Source organism: Bombina bombina, chromosome 6 (genome assembly GCF_027579735.1).
Source record: "Bombina bombina isolate aBomBom1 chromosome 6, aBomBom1.pri, whole genome shotgun sequence".
NCBI classification, from domain to species: domain Eukaryota; kingdom Metazoa; phylum Chordata; class Amphibia; order Anura; family Bombinatoridae; genus Bombina; species Bombina bombina.
This window is the reverse complement of record NC_069504.1, coordinates 864,324-889,334: the sequence shown is the minus strand read 5'-3', so window position 1 is coordinate 889,334 and position 25,011 is coordinate 864,324. Positions and strand designations below refer to the sequence as shown.

Genomic DNA, 25,011 nt, shown 5'->3' with positions numbered 1-25,011 from the left:
AGCACAATGAGACAAGCAGAACAGGCTGACAGCACAATGAGGCACGCAGCACAGGCTGACAGCACAATGAGGCACGCAGCACAGGCTGACAGCACAATGAGGCACGCAGCACAGGCTGACAGCACAATGAGGCACGCAGCACAGGCTGACAGCACAATGAGGCACGCAGCACAGGCTGACAGCACAATGAGGCACGCAGCACAGGCTGACAGCACAATGAGGCACGCAGCACAGGCTGACCGCAAGATGAGTCACGCAGCACAGGCTGACAGCAAGTCGAGTCACGCAGCACAGGCAGACAGCAAGACGAGTCACGCAGCACAGGCAGACAGCAAGACGAGTCACGCAGCACAGGCAGACAGCAAGACGAGGCACACAAGCAGAGGCTGACAGCACAATGAGGTACGCAAGCACAGGCTGACAGCCCAATGAGGCACGCAAGCACAGGCTGACAGCACAATGAGGCACGCAAGCACAGACTGACAGCACAATGAGACAAGCAGAACAGGCTGACAGCACAATGAGGCACGCAGCACAGGCTGACAGCACAATGAGGCACGCAGCACAGGCTGACAGCACAATGAGGCACGCAGCACAGGCTGACAGCACAATGAGGCACGCAGCACAGGCTGACAGCACAATGAGGCACGCAGCACAGGCTGACAGCACAATGAGGCACGCAGCACAGGCTGACCGCACAATGAGGCACGCAGCACAGGCTGACCGCAAGATGAGGCACGCAGCACAGGCTGACCGCAAGATGAGGCACACAGCACAGGCTGACCGCAAGATGAGGCACGCAGCACAGGCTGACCGCAAGACAAGCCACGCAGCATAGGCAGACAGTAAGACAAGGCATGCAGCACAGGCTGACAGCACAATGAGGCAAGCAAGCATAGGCTGAGAGCACAATGAGGCAAGCAGAACAGACTGACAGCACAATAAGGCAGACAGCAAGATGAGGCACGCAGCACTGGCAGACCGCAAGACAAGCCACGCAGCATAGGTAGACAGTAAGACAAGGCATGCAGCACAGGCTGACAGCACAATGAGGCACGCAAGCACAGGCTGACAGCACAATGAGGCATGCAAGCAAGATGAGGCATGCAGCAAAGGAAGGCAGCGAGATGAGGCACGCAGCACTGGTAGATAACAGGATAGACACATAAAACAGAATGACAGTATGACAGGGATGCAGGAAAAATGGACAATAGGATGGGACATGCAGTACAGACTAATCACAGGGCAAGTTTATTAAATAAATCTGGCTTAACACAGAAGATGAAAAGTAAAAAATGTCTTCTATTAGGACAATATAATTTATGCTTACCTGATAATTCTTTCATGGTGGTAAGAGTTCACAAGCTATTACTCCTGGAAAATACCACTCCTGACCACTAGGTGGAAGCATAGATTCTCAAAACTCCAAGAGCCCTGTAAAACCCCTCCCACCTTACTGGAAACTACTATGACAAATAGCCAAGCAAGGAGAAGAAAGATAGGAAAATGTAAGAGAAAAAAAAAAAAAAAAAAGCAGAGGAAAAAGTGGTGCATACTTGATATACCGCCAGAAAAAAATACATTAAAAAAATAAACAATAATCTCTGAAAAAATGGACAGGGTTTTGTGGACTTATCACCATGAAAGAAATTAATTTAGCAGGCAAGCATAAATTATATTTTCTTTCATAAAGGCGGTGAGAGTCCATGAGCCATTACTGGGAAACTAATACCCAAGCTGTGGAGTCCACAAGTAATGAGGGTGGGACAAAATGATTACTCATTTATTTTGTATACTAATATACTTAATGACTAGAACAGCTGCCTGAAGGACTTTCCTACCAAAGGCTTCAGAAGACGCAAAAAACATCAAAATTGTAAAATTTAGAAAAAGTATGTAAGGAAGACCAAGTAGCAGATTTTAGCAAGTGATGCCTTATTTTTAAAACCCAGGATCAAGCCACGGACCTAGTAGAATGGGCAGTAAAAAGTTTAGGAGGAGAGTGCCCCGTCTGCAGGTAAGTCTTATGAACTTTAACCAAGAGGCTAATGAAACAGCTGTAGCCTTCTGACTGGAAGCAGAAAAATTAGCAAACAAACTAGAGGATTACCTAAATCCTTAGTAGCGCGCAAATAAAACTTAAAGCTCTGGCAGCATTCAAGTTATGGAGACGCCTCTCCTTAGAATTCTTTGGAATAGGAAAAAAAGGAAGAAGCAATAATCTCACGATTGACATTGTCAGAAGAAAACACTATAGGCAATAAATCTCAAAACAGACAATTCAGAAACTCTTCTTGCAGAAGAAATGGCCAAATTAAAAAAAACAAACTTAAATTATGCTTACCTGATAATTTTATTTTCTTCCGATGGAAAGAGTACACAGCTGCATTCATTACTTTTGGGAAATAAGAACCTGGTCACCAGGAGGAGGCAAAGACACCCCAGCCAAAGGCTTAAACACTCCTCCCACTTCCCTCATACCCAAGTCATTCTGCCAAGGAACAAGGAACAGTAGAAGAAATATCAGGGTGAAAAGGTGCCAGAAGAATAAAAACAAAGATTCCCCACATAAAAAAGACGGGTGGGGAGCTGTCGACTCTTTCCATCGGAAATAAAGAAAATGATAAGGTAAGCATAATTTATGTTTTTCTTCCTAAATGGAAAGAGTCCACAGCTTTACTTTTACTTTTGGGAAAACAATACCCAAGCTATAGAAGACACTGAATGCCAAAACGCGAGGGTACAATAGGCGGCCCATTCTGAGGGCACCAGTCCTTAAAACCACTACCAAAAAAAAAAAAAAAAAAAAAAAAAAAAAAACACGATTTGCCGAAGCCGAGAAAACAGGAAGGGAAAAATGCCCCAAGGACACTGTCCAGCAGATAGCCTGGAAGCCTAGCTAGAGACCGCAACTCAGACTCAACTTGGCCAACAGTCCTCCTGGAGACACCTTCGCCCAACAGTCGATCTCCCACCATGCACCCTTTACTAGCGAAGGCAACCCGAGCCGAACTCCCAAAGGAACAAGGCAAGGAAGAACCAAATGGAAACTGAAGGTTACCATAAACACCATAAAAGGAAAACCCTCAAATTAAACGAAGCTCGCAAGATTCAAATGGGTCCTGAAAATAATGGGAGGCAACGCCCAATCCAAATAGAAACCACAAGGTTTACAACAAGGTAGCAGAACAGAGAAAGATTCTCTCAACATCCTGCAAAGGATTGGAACTGCTAGCTAGCACACCATCAAGGCGCAAACAGCTGCAGCTAGTTACAAAAGAGCAACCCCTCACTCGCCAGGCAGTAAGTAAACCAGCACCTAGGGACAACTGAAAACGGAGACCAAACATCCTCCGAGCTAAGAAAACTGAAGAATTCAGGCAAAATTACAAGTAGCAGACACAGACAAAGGTAAATACCTGAGTAAAGAACACGCAGCCATCCTCAGAATGACACAGAAGAATACTTTCTAGAAGCGGCCAGCAAAAAGTAGAGTGCTAAGCCTCCATTACAGAATGCACACTCTAAGCAACCGAACCGCCAGACCTACACATAAGTCTCGAAAATAAAAGGAGAGCCCAGAACCTCAAAGGAGGGCCAATGCGCCCCCCAAGATCCAAGAAGAACAACGGATCTCAGGACCTACCCCAGCCGGGCCAACCCAAGCATTGGCAGGTCCGAAACCAGGAAACCAGAAGAACCCCAGCTCAAACGACGAGTGGCAAGATGGCACAGCCCTTACAATAGTGCTTGGATGCCAACCCGAACACCACATGGAGACCGTCGACAAGGCCGTAGACCTAGAGATCTTGCTAAAGGCCCAACATAGACTCAAGGCGGAGCAAGCAACTCTCCAGATGGACAGAACAACCCAAAGAGCATTCCTCTCTCCGAAATAGGTTAACCCATCTGTCCCAACCTCCTGAAGACAGGAGAACACTTCCAAAAGAAGGATATAAGCCCCCCGACAAAGGGGGCGGCAAAGGGGCCAGAAAGACAGAGCCCCTGCCCACAGGACAAAGCTAGAAGCTGAACCGAGAGAACAAATCTCTAACGCCCTGATCAAAAAGGAATCCCCTGAAGATTTTAACTTGCCAGACAAGGTGCCATAGCTGCAGAGGTTTTTGCTAGCAGAGCAGCAAAGCCATCACACTAGATCAGCAAGCCGACCAAGGGAAACCGACCAATAGTCGAAGGCAAGCCCAAGGGGCATCAGCACCCAAAAAAACTGCCAAATTTAGTGGTATTCATTTATCAACCTTGGAAGGAAGAAGGGCTGAGTCGGCCCTGCCGTGACATGAACTCGTAACCTTGGATCTTTTAAACAGGCTTTTTTGTAGTCAGCGCATTTATCAACTGAGCTACCTCACCAGCCAGAACCAGTTCAACTAGCCCAACCATAAGACACAGTCCAAGTTTCCTGGAACTGGGGAACCCCATACCAGCTCTAGATCCTAACAGTCCGATACAACCCGCAATGGGATCCACAAAGAAAGCGCTGAGTGAGAACCTCAGCCACTGGAAGAACCAGAACTAGGAGGTCCGAGCCCCCAAAAATGAGAACCTGGAAACTGAAATCCCCCGTCTGATATAAAAACCAGACCCCCGGGAGATAACCATACAATGAGTCCAATGCACCAAGGAGCTAAGGAAGCAAAGACCGAAACAAGGTTACTAGAGAACAAGGGGATACCTTGAGGATAAAGCCACTCAAACAAAGGCTAGTCTCCACATCACCCCCCTAAAATCAGAGGAGAAGATGAAGCTCCGGGAAAGAAACCCTAAACAGAGCTCGAGGAGACCACACTGCCCATGTCCCTACAAAGGAACCAACTCCCGAAGGGAACCAGGTCCTGAGGAACGGACGAAGTCCGAAAGGTCTCAAGAAGAAAACCACAGCAGGAACAAGTCCAAGGACAATTCCAGAGCCTTAGAAAGCCAAACCGACCAAAACGGCGGTAAGGATGCGCGATACCCCCAATCCTCCCAAGAGAGGAAAGAAACTCTAGGCCCTGAGGAAATTGGAGCAAAAAGAGTGACGCAGCGGAACTCCACTGACCCGGTCAATCAGATTGAAGGCTGAATAAGAACTGACACAATCCTTCCTGCCATACAGATCCTTTTAGACAGCTTAGCTGAACTTATAAAGAAAAACAAGAAAGCATACAAATAATAATTGTGAGCACTCAGCACCCCACCGGACCAGCCAGGCAGAACAGGCGCCACGTGTCTGAATAAGCCACAGGACAGAAGATCTGAATCCCAGCAGGACCAGCCGCAGCTGGGGTCATAACTGTCAAGCTGCCTAAATCCTCCCCCAGAGAGGAAGTTAAAACAGACAAACATAGGACTAACATGTCCCTTAAACTTCCGAAGAAGCAACCAGAGAGAATCAATCACAGAAGTTTTCGCGGCTTTAATGTGAACAAGCAAACCTCCGTTTCCTATTGGTACCAATAGGAAACGGAGGTTTGCTTGTTCACATTAAAGCCGCGAAAAAGCAAAACATAGAAGGACGCTCATAGAAGCGCTACAGTGACTCAGAGACACTTCCGATTCTTAACGGACACAAGTAAGGTACCTTACGTTTTTCTAAACAACGTTTTGCCAAACAACTTTTTAACTCATAGGGTGGCTATTTGTATTAAGATACTATTACTTTTAATGTATCACCATTATTGTTAGGACATTTGACCTAAGGAATAACACATAGGGAGACGTCCCTATATTTTATAATTTATATGTTTTATGTGCAACCTTTTATTTTATGTATTTTATGCTATCTTATGTTAAAAGAGCTATTTAGTTAATTAAATTAGAATTTATCTATATTGAACGATCCTTATTTACCCACCAATTAACAATCTACAAACACAGCTACTATTCTATATACTTAATTTATACTTCTTTTTCTCACATATCCACAAAAGACATCGATTCACATCACCTTATCCCTCAGAAAATAGAGACACGCTTCACTAATAGCATTTAATCTGTCCTCATTTTGTCTACATTTACAGACAAATTATTATCTTAAGGTAAACACCATTTTATAGTCCAATCACAAGGATCAAAATAATAACCGGATGTCAGACTCTCAGACATCTGCATTTTTATTACCGCTGTTGATTTGAAACACATCAGAGTTACATAAGACCTAATAGGTTTCACATGAGATAAACTTAAGTCACTTAAAATATCTCCCTTTTCACTTTCTATTTTTTCACTTAGAAAAGTCACAATTAGTTGGTAGGACAAATCCTACCTTAATTTATAAGCGCCAGTGGTAATCTACACATATAAACTGTATAGGTATACCCAAGGCCGGTAGACCCGGGACAATCGGACACAAGCACAAACGAAAATAAACGTCTGGACTTTGCAGACGCATAATCGCCAAAAATATGTGAAAGCGAAAGCCGGGGGGGAACAAGCCACCATGTAAGGAGGGATAAACATAATCTGGGTTACCTGCATGTGTAGTAGTCGGGAGCTGTAGGGAACTCGCCTCTCGAAGAACAGAACCCCCCGAGGCGGATGGCTCAGCAGACCTCAGATTCCCCAAGGCCAAGGAACAGGGCGCTCTTATACAGCATATCGAACATAACTGATTGACCTGTGTCAATGGGGCCAATTCGCATTCTTCACAAGTCGAAGTGAATTTGAACAGACTCAGCATCAGAATCCTCCATAACTAGATAGAGAATTAAATAATATGAACTAAAGAAAAAACCTTAAACGGCACCTGACACCCACAATGGCTGGGGCCTCACCACCTCCTAGAAACAGACACTAGCAGACTCTAATTTTTTAGTCGCCACACGGTCAGGGATGCGGAAATGGAAGACCAGAACTTAAACACGTCCAGTCACAAGGTGAACCGTACAGTCTAAAAAGCACGCCCAACCACAAGGTTGCGTCACTACCAAAGGCCTTTATGTTCTAGCCAAGAGCCCAGTTAACACTACACATAAGCAGATTGAATCACATAAACATGATTAAAAAAAACCCTGTTCAATAATCCCCCCTCGGGAGATATTAATCATCGATTCCAAGATACCAAAGTAGCCTCACTGAGGCCCTATAAATATACTTAAGTCCCGCAAGATAGATCCTTACGGGAAACAAAAAGTTACAATACATTCTGATGAAGTAAAATGAAACGATCTGACTGGAATTTACGCCGTGGAACAGGAACACGGCCCTTCAAGTGTGACGAATAGTAGCAACGCCTCCGCCATGGACTTGAGTGAAGAAAGCAGGCAGCGAAGCAAAGTTTGACAACGCTGATTGCTAGTGGAGCTGTTAATATGAGTCGGAATGGTTTCGCAGAAAGACTCTTCCTGCATCTCCAGACTCTAACTTTCATCCAGGCCCTGAGAGACTGATAGGATTACCTTAAAGCTCCCATCCCATGTCGAAGAGTACTACCCTCCATAAGAGGCAAAACAAACTTCTGACACTTCTCTGCCAACCTCCTGGGACGAAAGGCAAAGAACGACTGGGGGATGAGGGAAGTGGGAGTATTTAAGCCTTTGACTGTGGTGTCTTTGCCTCCTCCTGGTGGTCAGGTTCTTATTTCCCAAAAGTAATGAATGCAGCTGTGGACTCTTTCCATTTAGGAAGAAAAACCCTTCTGAATATCCAAATTAAGCATAGGTTCAAAAGGAGGATTCTGCAAAACTCTTAGAACAAAAAATGATTCCAAGGAGGAAAAATTGGTTTAATCACTGGCTTAACCCTTACTAAAAGCCTGAACAAAAGTTTGAATATCAGGAAATATAGCAATCTTTTATATAAAGCTGAAATCTGGCCCTTCAAAAACTGGCAGATAAACCTTTATCCAAACCATCTTGAAGAAATAGAAGAATTCTAGGAATTCTAAAAGATTGCCAGTTTAAACCATGCTTCCTACACCAAGAAATAAAAGTCTTCCAAACCTTGTAATAAATCTTCCTTGTCACAGGTTCAAAAGCCTGAACCAGTCTCAATAACAGAATCGGAAAAACCTCTCTGTCTAACAACTAAGCGTTCGATCCAAAGCCATCAAGTTTAGAGGTTGGAGATCTGGATGAGGATAAAAATGGACCTTGAGACAGACGATTGTGGCACAGAGGAAGAGGCCATAGAGGACAAATGGACATCTGAACTAGGTCCACAAACCAAGTTATGCAAGGTCCTGCTTGATCCTGGCTATTACTCTTGGTAACAGAACAAGAGGAAGAAATATGTAAGCTAGATGAAAGAACCAAGGAGCTACTAGAGCATCAGCAAACTCCGCCTGAGATCTCTGGATCTCGGAAAGTATCTGTGAAACTTGTTTTTCAATCAACAAACCATCAGATCTAATTCTGGAAGTCCCCACAGATCCACAATCTGACTGAAAACTTCCAGATAAAGAGATCATTCCCCTGGTTGAAGGGATTGGCGACGGAAAAATCTGCTTCACTAATGCTCACTCCTGCAATATGAACCTTAGAGATTGAACCAAAATTGGTCTCTGCCCAAGTCAGAATTCAGGACACCTCCCTCATTGCCAGGGAACTGGGAGTTCCCCCTTGATGATTGATATAAGTCATTGCTGTGACATTGTCTGACTGGACATGTAGATAAGTATTCTTTCTTTTTTTCCAGAAGAGGCCGATTCTAAAGAGCTCTGAAAATTGTATGGAGCTCCAGAATATTTAACAATAACCTCGTCCTCCCGAGGAGACCAAACACCCTGTGCCCTCTGGACACCCAACCTGCCCCCAACCTGAAAGACTTGCATCTGCTGTAACCACAGTCCAATTAGGATGGACAAAGGATGCCCCTTGAACATTGGACTGATAATTTTTCCACCAAGACTGGGATTGTCTTGTTCTGAAATCCAGAAGAATCTTCTGAGACAACTGAGTGTAATCCATGCACCACTGAAAGACTAATCAAAGCTGAAGAGGTCTCATGTGAAACCGAGCAAACGGAATAGCATCTGAAGCTGCTATCTTCAGATTGAATACTAGCATTCAAAGAGCTACAGAAGGAAAAGGAAAATATTGAAAATTTGCACAAGCTGAGAGAAGTTTCAGCCTTCTCTTACTCGTCACAGAAAGTCTCATGGACCCTGGTCTAATCAGTAAGTGAACTCTTTGGAAAATTGATTTTCTAACCTTGCTTTTGAAGAAACAGCAAAAGTCTGTTGGTATGAGATCCTGCTAAATGTAAAGATCTGGTAACAAAATATCTTCCAGGTAAAGAACCACCAAAACACCCTTAGCACGTATAACCAATAAGAGAGTCTCCAGAACCTTTGTAAAGATTCTGGGAGCAGTAGCCAGACCAAAACGGAAGAGCAACAAACTAAAAATGCATGTCAAGGAATGCAAATCTTAAAAATCAATAATGATCTCCATGTATAGGGATATGATAAGCATCCTTCAAATCTATTGAGAACATAAACTGCCTTTAATGAACAAGAGGAAGAACAGCCTGAATTGCTTCCATCTTGAAAAAACATGTCTGAAAGTGCCCTCCTTTCGGGGGAACAATAAAAAGGCTGGAATAAAACCCCTGACTCTGTTCTGACTTCTGAACTATTACACCCATAGACTCTAGATAATTGACTCACTGAAAGAAGGCATGAGACAGAAGAAACCTTCCCCTGGGATGCTTCAATTTTAAACCAATTCTGTATAACTGGACACTGTATTTAGAATCCACAGATCTTGAAAAGACTGAAACCAAGATCCATGAAAAAAGACATAATCTCCCCCTATTGGAAGATATGGATCAGGGGTTGCACCTTCATGCTGACTTGGTAAAAGAGACAGGTTCTAAGAACTGCTTTATCCTGGTGAAAAAAAAAGGGGGATCAGAAGAAAGAGCCGAGAGTTCAGAAACACGTCTAGCTGAAGAGATGGCTAGAAGAAAGAGAACTTTCCAAGACAACAATTCTAAGTACAAATTATGCATAGGTTGAAAGGGAGGACCTTGCAAAACAGATAAAACTAGATTAAGATTCCAAGGAGGAGAAATAGGCCTAATAGCAAATTCTCACCTGAACAAAAGTTTGATCATCAGGCAAATTAGCCAACTTTTTATGAAAAAAAAAAAACAACTCAAAAACGGACAAGGCAGAAATTTTACCCTTTAAAGAGCTAGCTTTTCCAGACCATCCTGGAAAACAACTGAAGAATTCTAGGAATTCTAAATGATTTCCAAGAGACCTTTTGAAAGAACACCAGAGAAAATAAGATTTCCAAATGTTATGAAATAGTAGAGGATTATAGAAACTGAGAAGCCTCTACTCTTGAGGACTAGGCGTTTAACCTCCACACCGTCAAATTCAGAGATCGGAGGTCATGATAATAAAAAGGACATTGGGACAGCAGATCTTCCCTGAGAGATAGGGTCCAATGAGGGGAGGATGACATCTGGATGAGATCTGCATACCAAGTTCTGTGTGGCCATGCTGGAGCTATCAGGAATACTGACGCTAGCTCCTGTTTGATTCTTGCAATGATTCTCGGACAAAGAAAAATTGGGGAAATAGATAGGCCATACAAAAGTTCCAAGGACAAAGTAGAGCATCAATCATTCAAGCTCTTGGATCTCGACCTTGCTCAATAAACTGGAGTGCAGTGTTTTTTCTTTGCCCAAGACAGAATGTAAGAAACTTCTTGGATGGCAAGGGGACTCCAAGTCCCTCCCTGATGATTGATGTAAGCTACAGCCATGATGTTGTCTGACTGAAAACACATTCATTTTTCCTGACTGAGAAGAAGCCAAGACTGAAGAGCCTGAAGGATCGCACGCAGTTCTAGAACACTGATGGGTAACCTGTAAGACTTGCGTCTGTAGTGACCACGGTCCAAGTAGGCTGAAGAAAGGAGGCTCCAAGGGTCAAAAAAGGACTGCCCCTCAACCATGTGAGAGACTGTTTGACAGAGGAACGGAGCTCTATTTTCTGCTCTAGATGAAAGTAATCCTTTGTCCACTGATAAAGCATCAATAGCTGAAGGGGACGAAGATGAAAACAAGCAAAATGTACTGCATCTGAAGCCGCTACCATAAGATCCACTACTTCCAAACACTGTGCTACAGATGGGGAATGAGTCATCTGTAGAGACCAACAGGCTTTTTGCAGTTTGTATTTGATAGTTTCTGTGAGGAAACAAACACGCTTAACAGAGTCTATTATCAATTACAGAAAGACTACTCTTGTATCTGGAAATAAAGAACTTGAGAATATTGATGCTCCATCCATGATCCCAAAGGAAGGAAATTACCATCTGGGTATGAGAGGATGCCAGAGAAAAAGACAGGGCATGGATTAAGATGTAGTCCAAATAAGTAGCAATGGAGATCCCCTGTGTTCTGATCACTGTCAACAGAGCCCCTAAAACCTTTGTAAAGATGCGAGGGGCAGTGGCTAAACCAAAGTGTAAAACCACAAACTGGTAATGCTTATTGAGAAAAGCAAACCTTAGAAACTGGAAACTGTCTTGGTGAATTGGGATGTGTAGACAAGCATCCTTCACATCTATGCTGGTCATAAACTGACCCTCTTGTACCAGGGGCAAAATGATTTGAATTGTCTCTATCTTGAAAGACGGAACTCTGTCAAATTTGTTCAGGGACTTTACATCCAGAATGGGACAATATGAGTTCTCCTTTTTTGGAACAAAAATAAGTTTGAATAAAAACCTCTTCCCTGTTGAGAGACTGGGACTGGTTGCATTACTCCCAAATTCTCTATATCCTTAACACATTGAAAAAAGGCAGCTACCTTTTGAGGCTCCTTCAGAACATGACAGATGAAACCGTTCGCAGGGATCCTGAACTGATCTGTTCCAGTCTTCCTGAAATTAAATCAATCTGTCCCCTACCAGAGCATTCTCTGGAAAGGGGGCTGTCCCTTCATAATGACTTCTGATTAGAGATAGACTTCTTGGACTGTTTACTACTGGACCAGGAGGATCCTGGTTTCCAGGAAGTTTTGGAGGGGTCAGACCTTTGGTTGGAAGAGGACTTCTGATCTCTGGCAAAGTGAAAGGTACAAAAACTATTAGTTTGTTTAAATCTTCCCTTAGACTTCTTGTCCTTAGGAAGGAAAACTCCTTTACCTTCAGTAACAATTTTAATGATAGAGTCGAACTCTGATCCTAAAAGCAATTTAACCTCAAAGGGAATGGAGAAAAGTCTGTTATTAGAGACCAAATCAGCAGACCAGGATTTAAGCCATAAAACTCTCCTTAACAGAATAGCAATGGACATATTTTGTACATCAATTTTAATAATGTCAAAAACTGCTTACAAATAAAATCATTAGACATCTCAAAGAGACAGTCTAGTCCAAAAATAAACTTTCATGATTCAGATAGGGCATGCCATTTTAAACAACTTTTCAATTTCCTTTTATCATCAATTTTTCTTTGTTCTCTTGGTGTTCTTAGTTGAAAGCTAAACCAAGATAGGCTTATATGCTAATGTCTTAGTCCTTGAAGGCCGTCTTATCTGAATGCATTTTTACATTAGTCTATGTGTGCCATATAGATAAAATTGTGCTCAAGCCCATGGAGTCACCTAGGAGTCAGTACTGATTGGTTAAAATACAAGTCTGTCAAAAGAACCGAGATAAAAGGCTTAGATACAAGGTAATCACAGAGGTAAAACATGTATTAATATAACAGTGTTGGTTATGCAAAACTGGGGAATGGGTAATAAAGAAAGCTGCAGCAGCCACACAAATGACTGCAATTTCTGGTCTAAGTTGCAGAACTGACGACCCAACAGGAGAAGGTTAGGGACCGGTCCCCATGACACCTGTGGTAGGCCTGTGACTAACTTCCACTGGCTGTAATTGTGCCACTACTACATATTCCAACAGCTTCCCTCTGTCAAACAGTAGCTCTCTGAGGGGAGACTGGGCCTCAAATAAGGACCCCTCTCTCTGAAAAACATCTGGAGCACCTTCATTCATTACCTCCCTCCTGCGAAATCAAAGATATGACTAGTTTCCACTAAGGTGGGAGGGGATTTGAAGAGCTCTTGTAGTTTTGGATATCTTTGCCTCCTCCTAGTGGTTAGGAGTGGTATTTCCAAGGAGTTATGGCTTGTGAACTCTCACCACCTTTATGAAAGAAAACAAATTTCAGCTAAGCATGAAACTAAACAAACAGTTAATTAGGAAATGTAGAATCTGCAGGCAGCTTAGGATTACTTTCTAGTTGCTGAGAAGGAATTCATTATTAAGACTCAACTTACCTTGAGCTGGGACTTATCTCCAATTATGTACAAGGCAGCCCGGCGGGGAGCTAGCGCATTCTCTGAGGGGCCTCCATTTTGATGATGAGTTAGGAACTCCCTTCCTGCAAGCCGTGTCCCCACATCAGCGTTCGCTGAGTATGCACTGAGCCTCCCAGTACCACGCATACTGCCCCACTTTCCTGCAAGGGTAGAAGAGGTGCTTGAGATGAGCAGTGCTGTGACAACATGTGTCACCTCCACACACAGCACTCCTGTTAGTGCCACAAAACTAGATTACTAGGACAGGACAACATTTTATTACAAGAGGGCTTTATTAGCTACAAGGCAGTAATTAATTATAGGAGAGCAGTTATTGACTAAGGCAAGGATATAAAACCTGAAGATCTTGCACTATTAGCCACAGTACAAACACACCAACCTTGCTCTGCACAGCCACTGCACCTTGTGGGATGTTTAAAACCCTGAACTGAGTGACCTGACACAAGGAAAAATGGGCAATGAGAAGCAGAGGCATATAGAAAACCTCAAAATATCAGTTTCCAGTATCGCTGGATGTGTGCCTGGTATGAAACTAGAAAAGGATAGTAGTCAAGATGGGGAATGACTGATATGAATACAAAAGTCATATGATGGGAACAAGTCAGGGGGGTGCACAGGGGCGTGACTGAGGCAAGTCAGGAGGGTGTACAGGGCGTGCGACTGGGGCAAGTCAGGAGAGTGCACAGGGCGTGCGACTGGGGCAAGTCAGCAGGGTGCACAGGGCGTGCGACTGGGGCAAGTCAGGAAAGTGCACAGGGCGTGCGACTGGGGCAAGTCAGGAAAGTGCACAGGGCGTGCGACTGGGGCAAGTCAGGAAAGTGCACAGGGCGTGCGACTGGGGCAAGTCAGGAGGGTGCACAGGGCGTGCGACTGGGGCAAGTCAGGAGGGTGCACAGTGTAAGTCTGGGGCAAGACAGGAGGGTGCACAGTGTAAGTCTGGGGCAAGACAGGAGGGTGCACAGTGTAAGTCTGGGGCAAGACAGGAGGGTGCACAGTGTAAGTCTGGGGCAAGACAGGAGGGTGCACAGTGTAAGTCTGGGGCAAGACAGGAGGGTGCACAGTGTAAGACTGGGGCAGGATGGGAGAATATATTGCATATGAAGGGTAACAGAAAATGGAGAGCATAATGATAGAGGACTCAGGGCAACAAATCTACAAGTAAACAAGATACGACCCACTTAGTGCCTCACCTCCTCGGTTGTCCTCTTTCCCTCCCATCACCTGCTTCATTAGGGACCCCAGCTTTGGTTGTCGCTTGTCTGGAGAATCTGCAGCAAAAACATAGCTTATATTTCCATGTACCAGGGTGCAACTGAGCACAAACTGCCCTGTGCAGCCAGAAGAGACTCTGTGAGTCTAACGAGAGATCCCAGGCTTAACCAGAGCTTGCAGTGAAAACCTGCTGTATACAACTGTTCAATGTCTAGGAACAAAACTAAACATATATATTTTACTTTATATTTGTCACACATCACATACATCTCACCCCCCCCCCACACACACACAATGTTCAACACACACAGAGCACATGCGTGCATCACACACAGGCGTACAGAGAGCACACGCGCACACATCACACACAGGCGTACAGAGAGCACACGCGCACACATCACACACAGGCGTACAGAGAGCACACGCGCACACATCACACACAGGCATACAGAGAGCACACGCACACACATCACACACAGGCATACAGAGAGCACACGCGCACACATCACACACAGGCGTACAGAGAGCACACGCGCACACATCACACACAGGCATACAGAGAGCACACGCACACACATCACACACAGGCATACAGAGAGCACACGCGCACACATCACACACAGGCGTACAGAGAGCACACGCGCACACATCACACACAGGCATACAGAGAGCACACGCACACACATCACACACAGGCATACAGAGAGCACACGCACACACATCACACACAGGCGTACAGAGAGCACACGCGCACACATCACACACAGGCGTACAGAGAGCACACGCACACACATCACACACAGGCGTACAGAGAGCACACGCACACATCACACACACAGGCATACAGAGAGCACACACACACATCACACACACAGGCATACAGAGAGCACACGCACACATCACACACAGGCGTACAGAGAGCACACGCACACATCACACACAGGCGTACAGAGAGCACACGCACACACATCACACACAGGCATACAGAGAGCACACGCACACACATCACACACAGGCGTACAGAGAGCACACGCGCACACATCACACACAGGCGTACAGAGAGCACACGCACACATCACACACACAGGCATACAGAGAGCACACGCACACACATCACACACACAGGCATACAGAGAGCACACGCACACACATCACACACAGGCGTACAGAGAGCACACGCACACATCACACACACAGGCATACAGAGAGCACACGCACACACATCACACACACACAGGCATACAGAGAGCACACGCACACACATCACACACAGGCGTACAGAGAGCACACGCACACATCACACACAGGCACACAGAGAGCACACGCACACACATCACACACAGGCGTACAGAGAGCACACGCACACACATCACACACAGGCATACAGAGAGCACACGCACACACATCACACACAGGCGTACAGAGAGCACACGCACACACATCACACACAGGCGTACAGAGAGCACACGCACACACATCACACACAGGCATACAGAGAGCACACGCACACACATCACACACAGGTGTACAGAGAGCACACGAGCACACATCACACACAGGCGTACAGAGAGCACACGCACACATCACACACAGGCATACAGAGAGCACACGCACACACATCACACACAGGCGTACAGAGAGCACATGCACAAACATCACACACAGGCGTACAGAGAGCACACGCACACACATCACACACAGGCATACAGAGAGCACACGCACACACATCACACACAGGCGTACAGAGAGCACACGCATCACACACAGGCACACAGAGAGCACACGCACACATCACACACAGGCATACAGAGAGCACACGCACACGCATCACACACAGGCGTACAGAGAGCACACGCACACATCACACACAGGCATACAGAGAGCACACGCACACACATCACACACAGGCGTACAGAGAGCACACGCACACATCACACACACAGGCGTACAGAGAGCACACACACACACATCACACACACAGGCGTACAGAGAGCACACGCACACACATCACACACAGGCATACAGAGAGCACACGCGCACACATCACACACAGGCGTACAGAGAGCACACGCACACACATCACACACAGGCATACAGAGAGCACACGCACACACATCACACACAGGCGTACAGAGAGCACACGCACACATCACACACAGGCGTACAGAGAGCACACGCACACACATCACACACAGGCATACAGAGAGCACACGCACACACATCACACACAGGCATACAGAGAGCACACGCACACACATCACACACAGGCATACAGAGAGCACACGCACACATCTCACACACACAGGCATACAGAGAGCACACGCACACACATCACACACACACAGGCATACAGAGAGCACACGCGCACATCACACACACACACATCACACACAGGCGTACAGAGAACACACGCACACACATCAAACACAGGCGTACAGAGAGCACACGCGCACATCACACACAGGCATACAGAAAGCACACGCACACACATCAAACACAGGCGTACAGAGAGCACACACGCACACATCACACACAGGCGTACAGAGAGCACACACACACATCAAACACAGGCGTACAGAGAGCACACGCACACACATAAAACACAGGCGTACAGAGAGCACACGCGCACACATCACACACAGGCGTACAGGGAGCACACAAACACACACAGGCGTACAGAGAGCACACGCACACACATCACACACAGGCGTACAGAGAGCACACGCACACATCACACACACAGGCATACAGAGAGCACACGCGCACACATCACACACAGGCGTACAGAGAGCACACACACACACACATCACACACAGGCGTACAGAGAGCACACGCGCACACATCACACACAGGCGTACAGAGAGCACACGCACACACAGGCATACAGAGAGCACACGCACACACATCACACACAGGCGTACAGAGAGCACACACACACACATCACACACAGGCATACAGAGAGCACACACACATCACACACAGGCGTACAGAGAGCACACGCGCACATCACACACAGGCGTACAGAGAGCACACGCGCACATCACACACAGGCGTACAGAGAGCACGCGCACACATCACACACAGGCGTACAGAGAGCACACACACACACACATCACACACAGGCGTACAGAGAGCACACACACACACATCACACACAGGCGTACAGAGAGCACACATCACACACAGGCGTACAGAGAGCATGCGCACACATCACACACAGGCGTACAGAGAGCACACACACACATCACAGGCGTACAAAGAGCACACGCACACATCACACACAGGCATACAGAGAGCACACGCACACATATCACACACAGGCGTACAGAGAGCACACACACATCACACACAGGCGTACAGAGAGCACACGCACACACATCACACACAGGCGTACAGAGAGCACACGCACACACATCACACACAGGCATACAGAGAGCACACGCATCACACACATAGGCATACAGAGAGCACACACATCACACACAGGCGTACAGAGAGCACACGCACACACATCACACACATAGGCATACAGAGAGCACACACGCACACATCACACACATAGGCATACAGAGAGCACACGCACACATCACACACAGGCATACAGAGAGCACATGCACACACACAGGCGTACAGAGAGCACATGCACACACATCACACACAGGCGTACAGAGAGCACACGCACACACATCACACACACAGGCATACAGAGAGCACATGCACACACATCACACACAGAGAGCACACGCGCACACATCACACACAGGCGTACAGAGAGCACATGCACACACATCACACACAGGCGTACAGAGAGCACACGCACACACATCACACACACAGGCATACAGAGAGCACATGCACACACATCACACACAGGCACACAGAGAGCACACGCGCACACATTACACACATGCATACAGAGAGCACACACGCACATCACACACAGGCGTACAGAGAGCACACGCACACACATGCATACAGAGAGCACACACGCACATCACACACAGGCGTACAGAGAGCACACGCACACACAGGCATACAGAGAGCACACGCACACACATCACACACAGGCGTACAGAGAGCACACGCACACACATCACACACAGGCATACAGAGAGCACACGCACACATCACACACAGGCATACAGAGAGCACACGCACACACATCACACACAGGCGTACAGAGAGCACACGCACACACATCACACACACAGGCATACAGAGAGCACACGCGCACATCACACAGGCGTACAGAGAGCACACGCACACACATCACACACACAGGCATACAGAGAGCACACGCACACACATCACACACACAGGCATACAGAGAGCACACGCACACACATCACACACACAGGCATACAGAGAGCACACGCACACACATCACACACAGGCATACAGAGAGCACACGCACACACATCACACACAGGCATACAGAGAGCACACGCACACACATCACACACAGGCATACAGAGAGCACACGCACACACATCACACACAGGCGTACAGAGAGCACACGCACACACATCACACACAGGCGTACAGAGAGCACACGCACACACATCACACACAGGCGTACAGAGAGCACACGCACACACATCACACACAGGCGTACAGAGAGCACACACGCACACATCACACACAGGCGTACAGAGAGCACACGCGCACACATCACACACAGGCATACAGAGAGCACACACACATAGGCATACAGAGAGCACACGCACACACATCACACACAGGCATACAGAGAGCACACGCACACACATCACACACAGGCGTACAGAGAGCACACGCACACACATCACACACAGGCGTACAGAGAGCACACGCACACACATCACACACAGGCGTACAGAGAGCACACGCACACACATCACACACACAGACATACAGAGAGCACACGCACACACATCACACACAGGCATACAGAGAGCACACGCACACACATCACACACAGGCGCACAGAGAGCACACGCACACACATCACACACAGGCATACAGAGAGCACACGCACACACATCACACACAGGCATACAGAAAGCACACGCACACACAGGCGCACAGAGAGCACACGCACACACATCAAACACAGGCGTACAGAGAGCACACGCACACACATCACACACAGGCATACAGAGAGCACACGCACACACATCACACACAGGCATACAGAGAGCACACGCACACACATCACACACAGGCGTACAGAGAGCACACACACACACATCACACACAGGCATACAGAGAGCACACACACACACACATCACACACAGGCGTACAGAGAGCACACGCACACACATCAAACACAGGCATACAGAGAGCACACGCACACACATCACACACAGGCGTACAGAGAGCACACGCACACACATCACACACAGGCATACAGAGAGCACACGCACACACATCACACACAGGCGTACAGAGAGCACACGCACACACATCACACACACAGGCATACAGAGAGCACACGCACACACATCACACACAGGCATACAGAGAGCACACGCACACACATCACACACAGGCGTACAGAGAGCACACGCACACACATCACACACACAGGCATACAGAGAGCACACGCACACATCACACACAGGCATACAGAGAGCACACGCACACACATCACACACACAGGCATACAGAGAGCACACGCACACACATCACACACACAGGCATACAGAGAGCACACGCACACATCACACACAGGCATACAGAGAGCACACGCACACACATCACACACACAGGCATACAGAGAGCACACGCACACACATCACACACACAGACATACAGAGAGCACACGCACACACAGGCATACAGAGAGCACACACACACACATCACACACAGGCGTACAGAGAGCACACGCACAAACATCACACACAGGCGTACAGAGAGCACACGCACACACATCACACACAGGCATACAGAGAGCACACGCACACACATCACACACAGGCATACAGAGAGCACACGCACACACATCACACACAGGCACACAGAGAGCACACGCACACACATCACACACAGGCGTACAGAGAGCACACGCACACACATCACACAAAGGCGTACAGAGAGCACACGCATCACACACAGGCGTACAGAGAGCACACGCACACACATCACACACAGGCGTACAGAGAGCACACACACATCACACACAGGCACACAGAGAGCACACGCACACACACAGGCACACAGAGAGCACACGCACACACATCACACACAGGCGTACAGAGAGCACACGCACACACATCACACAAAGGCGTACAGAGAGCACACGCACACACATCACACACAGGCGTACAGAGAGCACACGCACACACATCACACACAGGCGTACAGAGAGCACACACACATCACACAGAGGCGTACAGAGAGCACACACACATCACACACAGGCGTACAGAGAGCACACACACATCACACACAGGCGTACAGAGAGCACACGCACACACATCACACACAGGCGTACAGAGAGCACACGCACACACATCACACACAGGCGTACAGAGAGCACGCACACACATCACACACAGGCATACAGAGAGCACACACACATCACACAGAGGCGTACAGAGAGCACGCACACACATCACACACAGGCGTACAGAGAGCACACACACATCACACACAGGCGTACAGAGAGCACGCACACACATCACACACAGGCGTACAGAGAGCACGCACACATCACACACAGGCATACAGAGAGCACGCACACATCACACACAGGCGTACAGAGAGCACGCACACACATCACACACAGGCGTACAGAGAGCACACGCACACATCACACACAGGCATACAGAGAGCACACACACATCACACACAGGTGTACAGAGAGCACACGCACACATCACACACAGGCGTACAGAGAGCACGCGCACGCATCACACACAGGCGTACAGAGAGCACACACGCACACATCACACACAGGCGTACAGAGAGCACACACACACATCACACACAGGCGTACAGAGAGCACACGCACACATCACACACAGGCGTACAGAGAGCACACGCACACATCACACACAGGCGTACAGAAAGCACACGCACACATCACACACAGGCGTACAGAGAGCACACGCACACATCACACACACAGGCGTACAGAAAGCACACGCACACATCACACACACAGGCGTACAGAGAGCACACGCACACATCACACACACAGGCGTACAGAGAGCACACGCACACATCACACACACAGGCGTACAGAGAGCACACAAACACACATCACACACAGGCGTACAGAGAGCACACACACACATCACACACAGGCGTACAGAGAGCACACACGCACACATCACACACAGGCGTACAGAGAGCACACGCGCACACATCACACACAGGCGTACAGAGAGCACACGCACACATCACACACAGGGGTACAGAGAGCACACGCGCACACATCACACACAGGCGTACAGAGAGCACACGCACACACATCACACACAGGCATACAGAGAGCACACGCACACACATCAAACACAGGCATACAGAGAGCACACGCACACACATCACACACAGGCGTACAGAGAGCACACGCACACACATCACACACAGGCATACAGAGAGCACACGCACACACATCACACACAGGCATACAGAGAGCACACGCACACACATCAAACACAGGCATACAGAGAGCACACGCGCACACATCACACACAGGCGTACAGAGAGCACACGCACACACAGGCGTACAGAGAGCACACACGCACACATCACACACAGGCATACAGAGAGCACACGCACACACATCACACACAGGCGTACAGAGAGCACACGCACACACATCACACACAGGGGTACAGAGAGCACACGCACACACATCACACACAGGCATACAGAGAGCACACGCGCACACATCACACACAGGGGTACAGAGAGCACACGCGCACACATCACACACAGGGGTACAGAGAGCACACGCGCACACATCACACACAGGCGTACAGAGAGCACACGCACACACATCATATGCACACACACACAGGCTTACAGAGAGCACACACATACATCATATGCACACACAGGCTTACAGAGAGCACACACACATACATCATATGCACACACACACACACACACAGGGGTACAGAGAGCACACGCACACACATCACACACAGGCATACAGAGAGCACACGCGCACACATCACACACAGGGGTACAGAGAGCACACGCGCACACATCACACACAGGGGTACAGAGAGCACACGCACACACATCACACACAGGCATACAGAGAGCACACGCGCACACATCACACACAGGGGTACAGAGAGCACACGCGCACACATCACACACAGGCATACAGAGAGCACACGCGCACACATCACACACAGGCATACAGAGAGCACACGCGCACACATCACACACAGGCATACAGAGAGCACACGCGCACACATCACACACAGGGGTACAGAGAGCACACGCGCACACATCACACACAGGGGTACAGAGAGCACACGCGCACACATCACACACAGGCGTACAGAGAGCACACGCACACACATCATATGCACACACACACAGGCTTACAGAGAGCACACACATACATCATATGCACACACAGGCTTACAGAGAGCACACACATACATCATATGCACACACAGGCTTACAGAGAGCACACACACATACATCATATGCACACACACACACAGGCTTACAGAGAGCACACGCATACATCATATGCACACACACACACACACACACACACACACACACACACACACACACACACAGGCTTACAGAGAGCACACACACACACAGGCTTACAGAGAACACACACATACATCATATGCACACACACATACATCATATGCACACACACACACACAGGCTTACAGAGAGCACACACACACACAGGCTTACAGAGAGCACACACACATACATCATATGCACACACGCACACACAGGCTTACAGAGAGCACACACATACATCATATGCACACACACACAGGCTTACAGAGAGCACACACATACATCATATACACACACAGGCTTACAGAGAGCACACACATACATCATATACACACACAGGCTTACAGAGAGCACACACACATACATCATATGCACACACACACACACACACACACAAGGGCTTACAGAGAGCACACACATACATCATATGCACACACACACAGGCTTACAGAGAGCACACACATACATCATATGCACACACACACACACACAGGCTTACAGAGAGCACACGCATACATCATATGCACACACACACACAGGCTTACAGAGAGCACACACATACATCATATGCACACACACACACACACACACACAAGGGCTTACAGAGAGCACACACATACATCATATGCACACACACACACACACACACAGGCTTACAGAGAGCACACACATACATCATATACACACACAGGCTTACAGAGAGCACACACATACATCATATACACACACAGGCTTACAGAGAGCACACACACATACATCATATGCACACACACACAGGCTTACAGAGAGCACACGCATAAATCATATGCACACACACACACACACACACACAGGCTTACAGAGAACACACACATACATCATATGCACACACACATACATCATATGCACACACACACACACACAGGCTTACAGAGAGCACACACATACATCATATGCACACACACACAGGCTTACAGAGAGCACACACATACATCATATGCACACACACACACACACACACACAGGCTTACAGAGAGCACACGCATACATCATATGCACACACACAGGCTTACAGAGAGCACACACATACATCATATGCACACACACACACACACACACACAGGCTTACAGAGAGCACACACATACATCATATGCACACACACACAGGCTTACAGAGAGCACACACATACATCATATGCACACACAGGCTTACAGAGAGCACACACATACATCATATACACACACAGGCTTACAGAGAGCACACACACATACATCATATGCACACACACACACACACACAGGCTTACAGAGAGCACACACATACATCATATACACACACAGGCTTACAGAGAGCACACACACACACAGGCTTACAGAGAGCACACGCATACATCATATGCACACACACACACACACACACACACACACACAGGCTTACAGAGAGCACACACACACACACAGGCTTACAGAGAGCACACACACATACATCATATGCACACACGCACACACAGGCTTACAGAGAGCACACACACATACATCATATGCACACACACACAGGCTTACAGAGAGCACACACATACATCATATACACACACAGGCTTACAGAGAGCACACACATACATCATATACACACACAGGCTTACAGAGAGCACACACACATACATCATATACACACATACATCATATACACACATACATCATATACACACATACATCACATACACACATACATCATATACACACATACATCATATACACACATACATCATATACACACATACATCATATGCACACATACATCATATGCACACATACAT

The 25,011-nt window shown here is 47.4% G+C and overlaps 1 protein-coding gene across 1 annotated transcript in view; it reads right to left on the bottom strand.

Annotated features, from left to right (window-relative positions):
- Window positions 1-25,011, bottom strand: part of SBF1 (SET binding factor 1) — a gene marked incomplete in the record, with an annotated part of 739,370 nt that overhangs the window by 98,893 nt on the left and 615,466 nt on the right. The window contains 3 exon segments of the mRNA XM_053716293.1: window positions 13,246-13,427; window positions 13,667-13,723; window positions 14,478-14,555. Of these exon segments, the coding sequence (XP_053572268.1) occupies window positions 13,246-13,427; window positions 13,667-13,723; window positions 14,478-14,555 (317 nt within the window).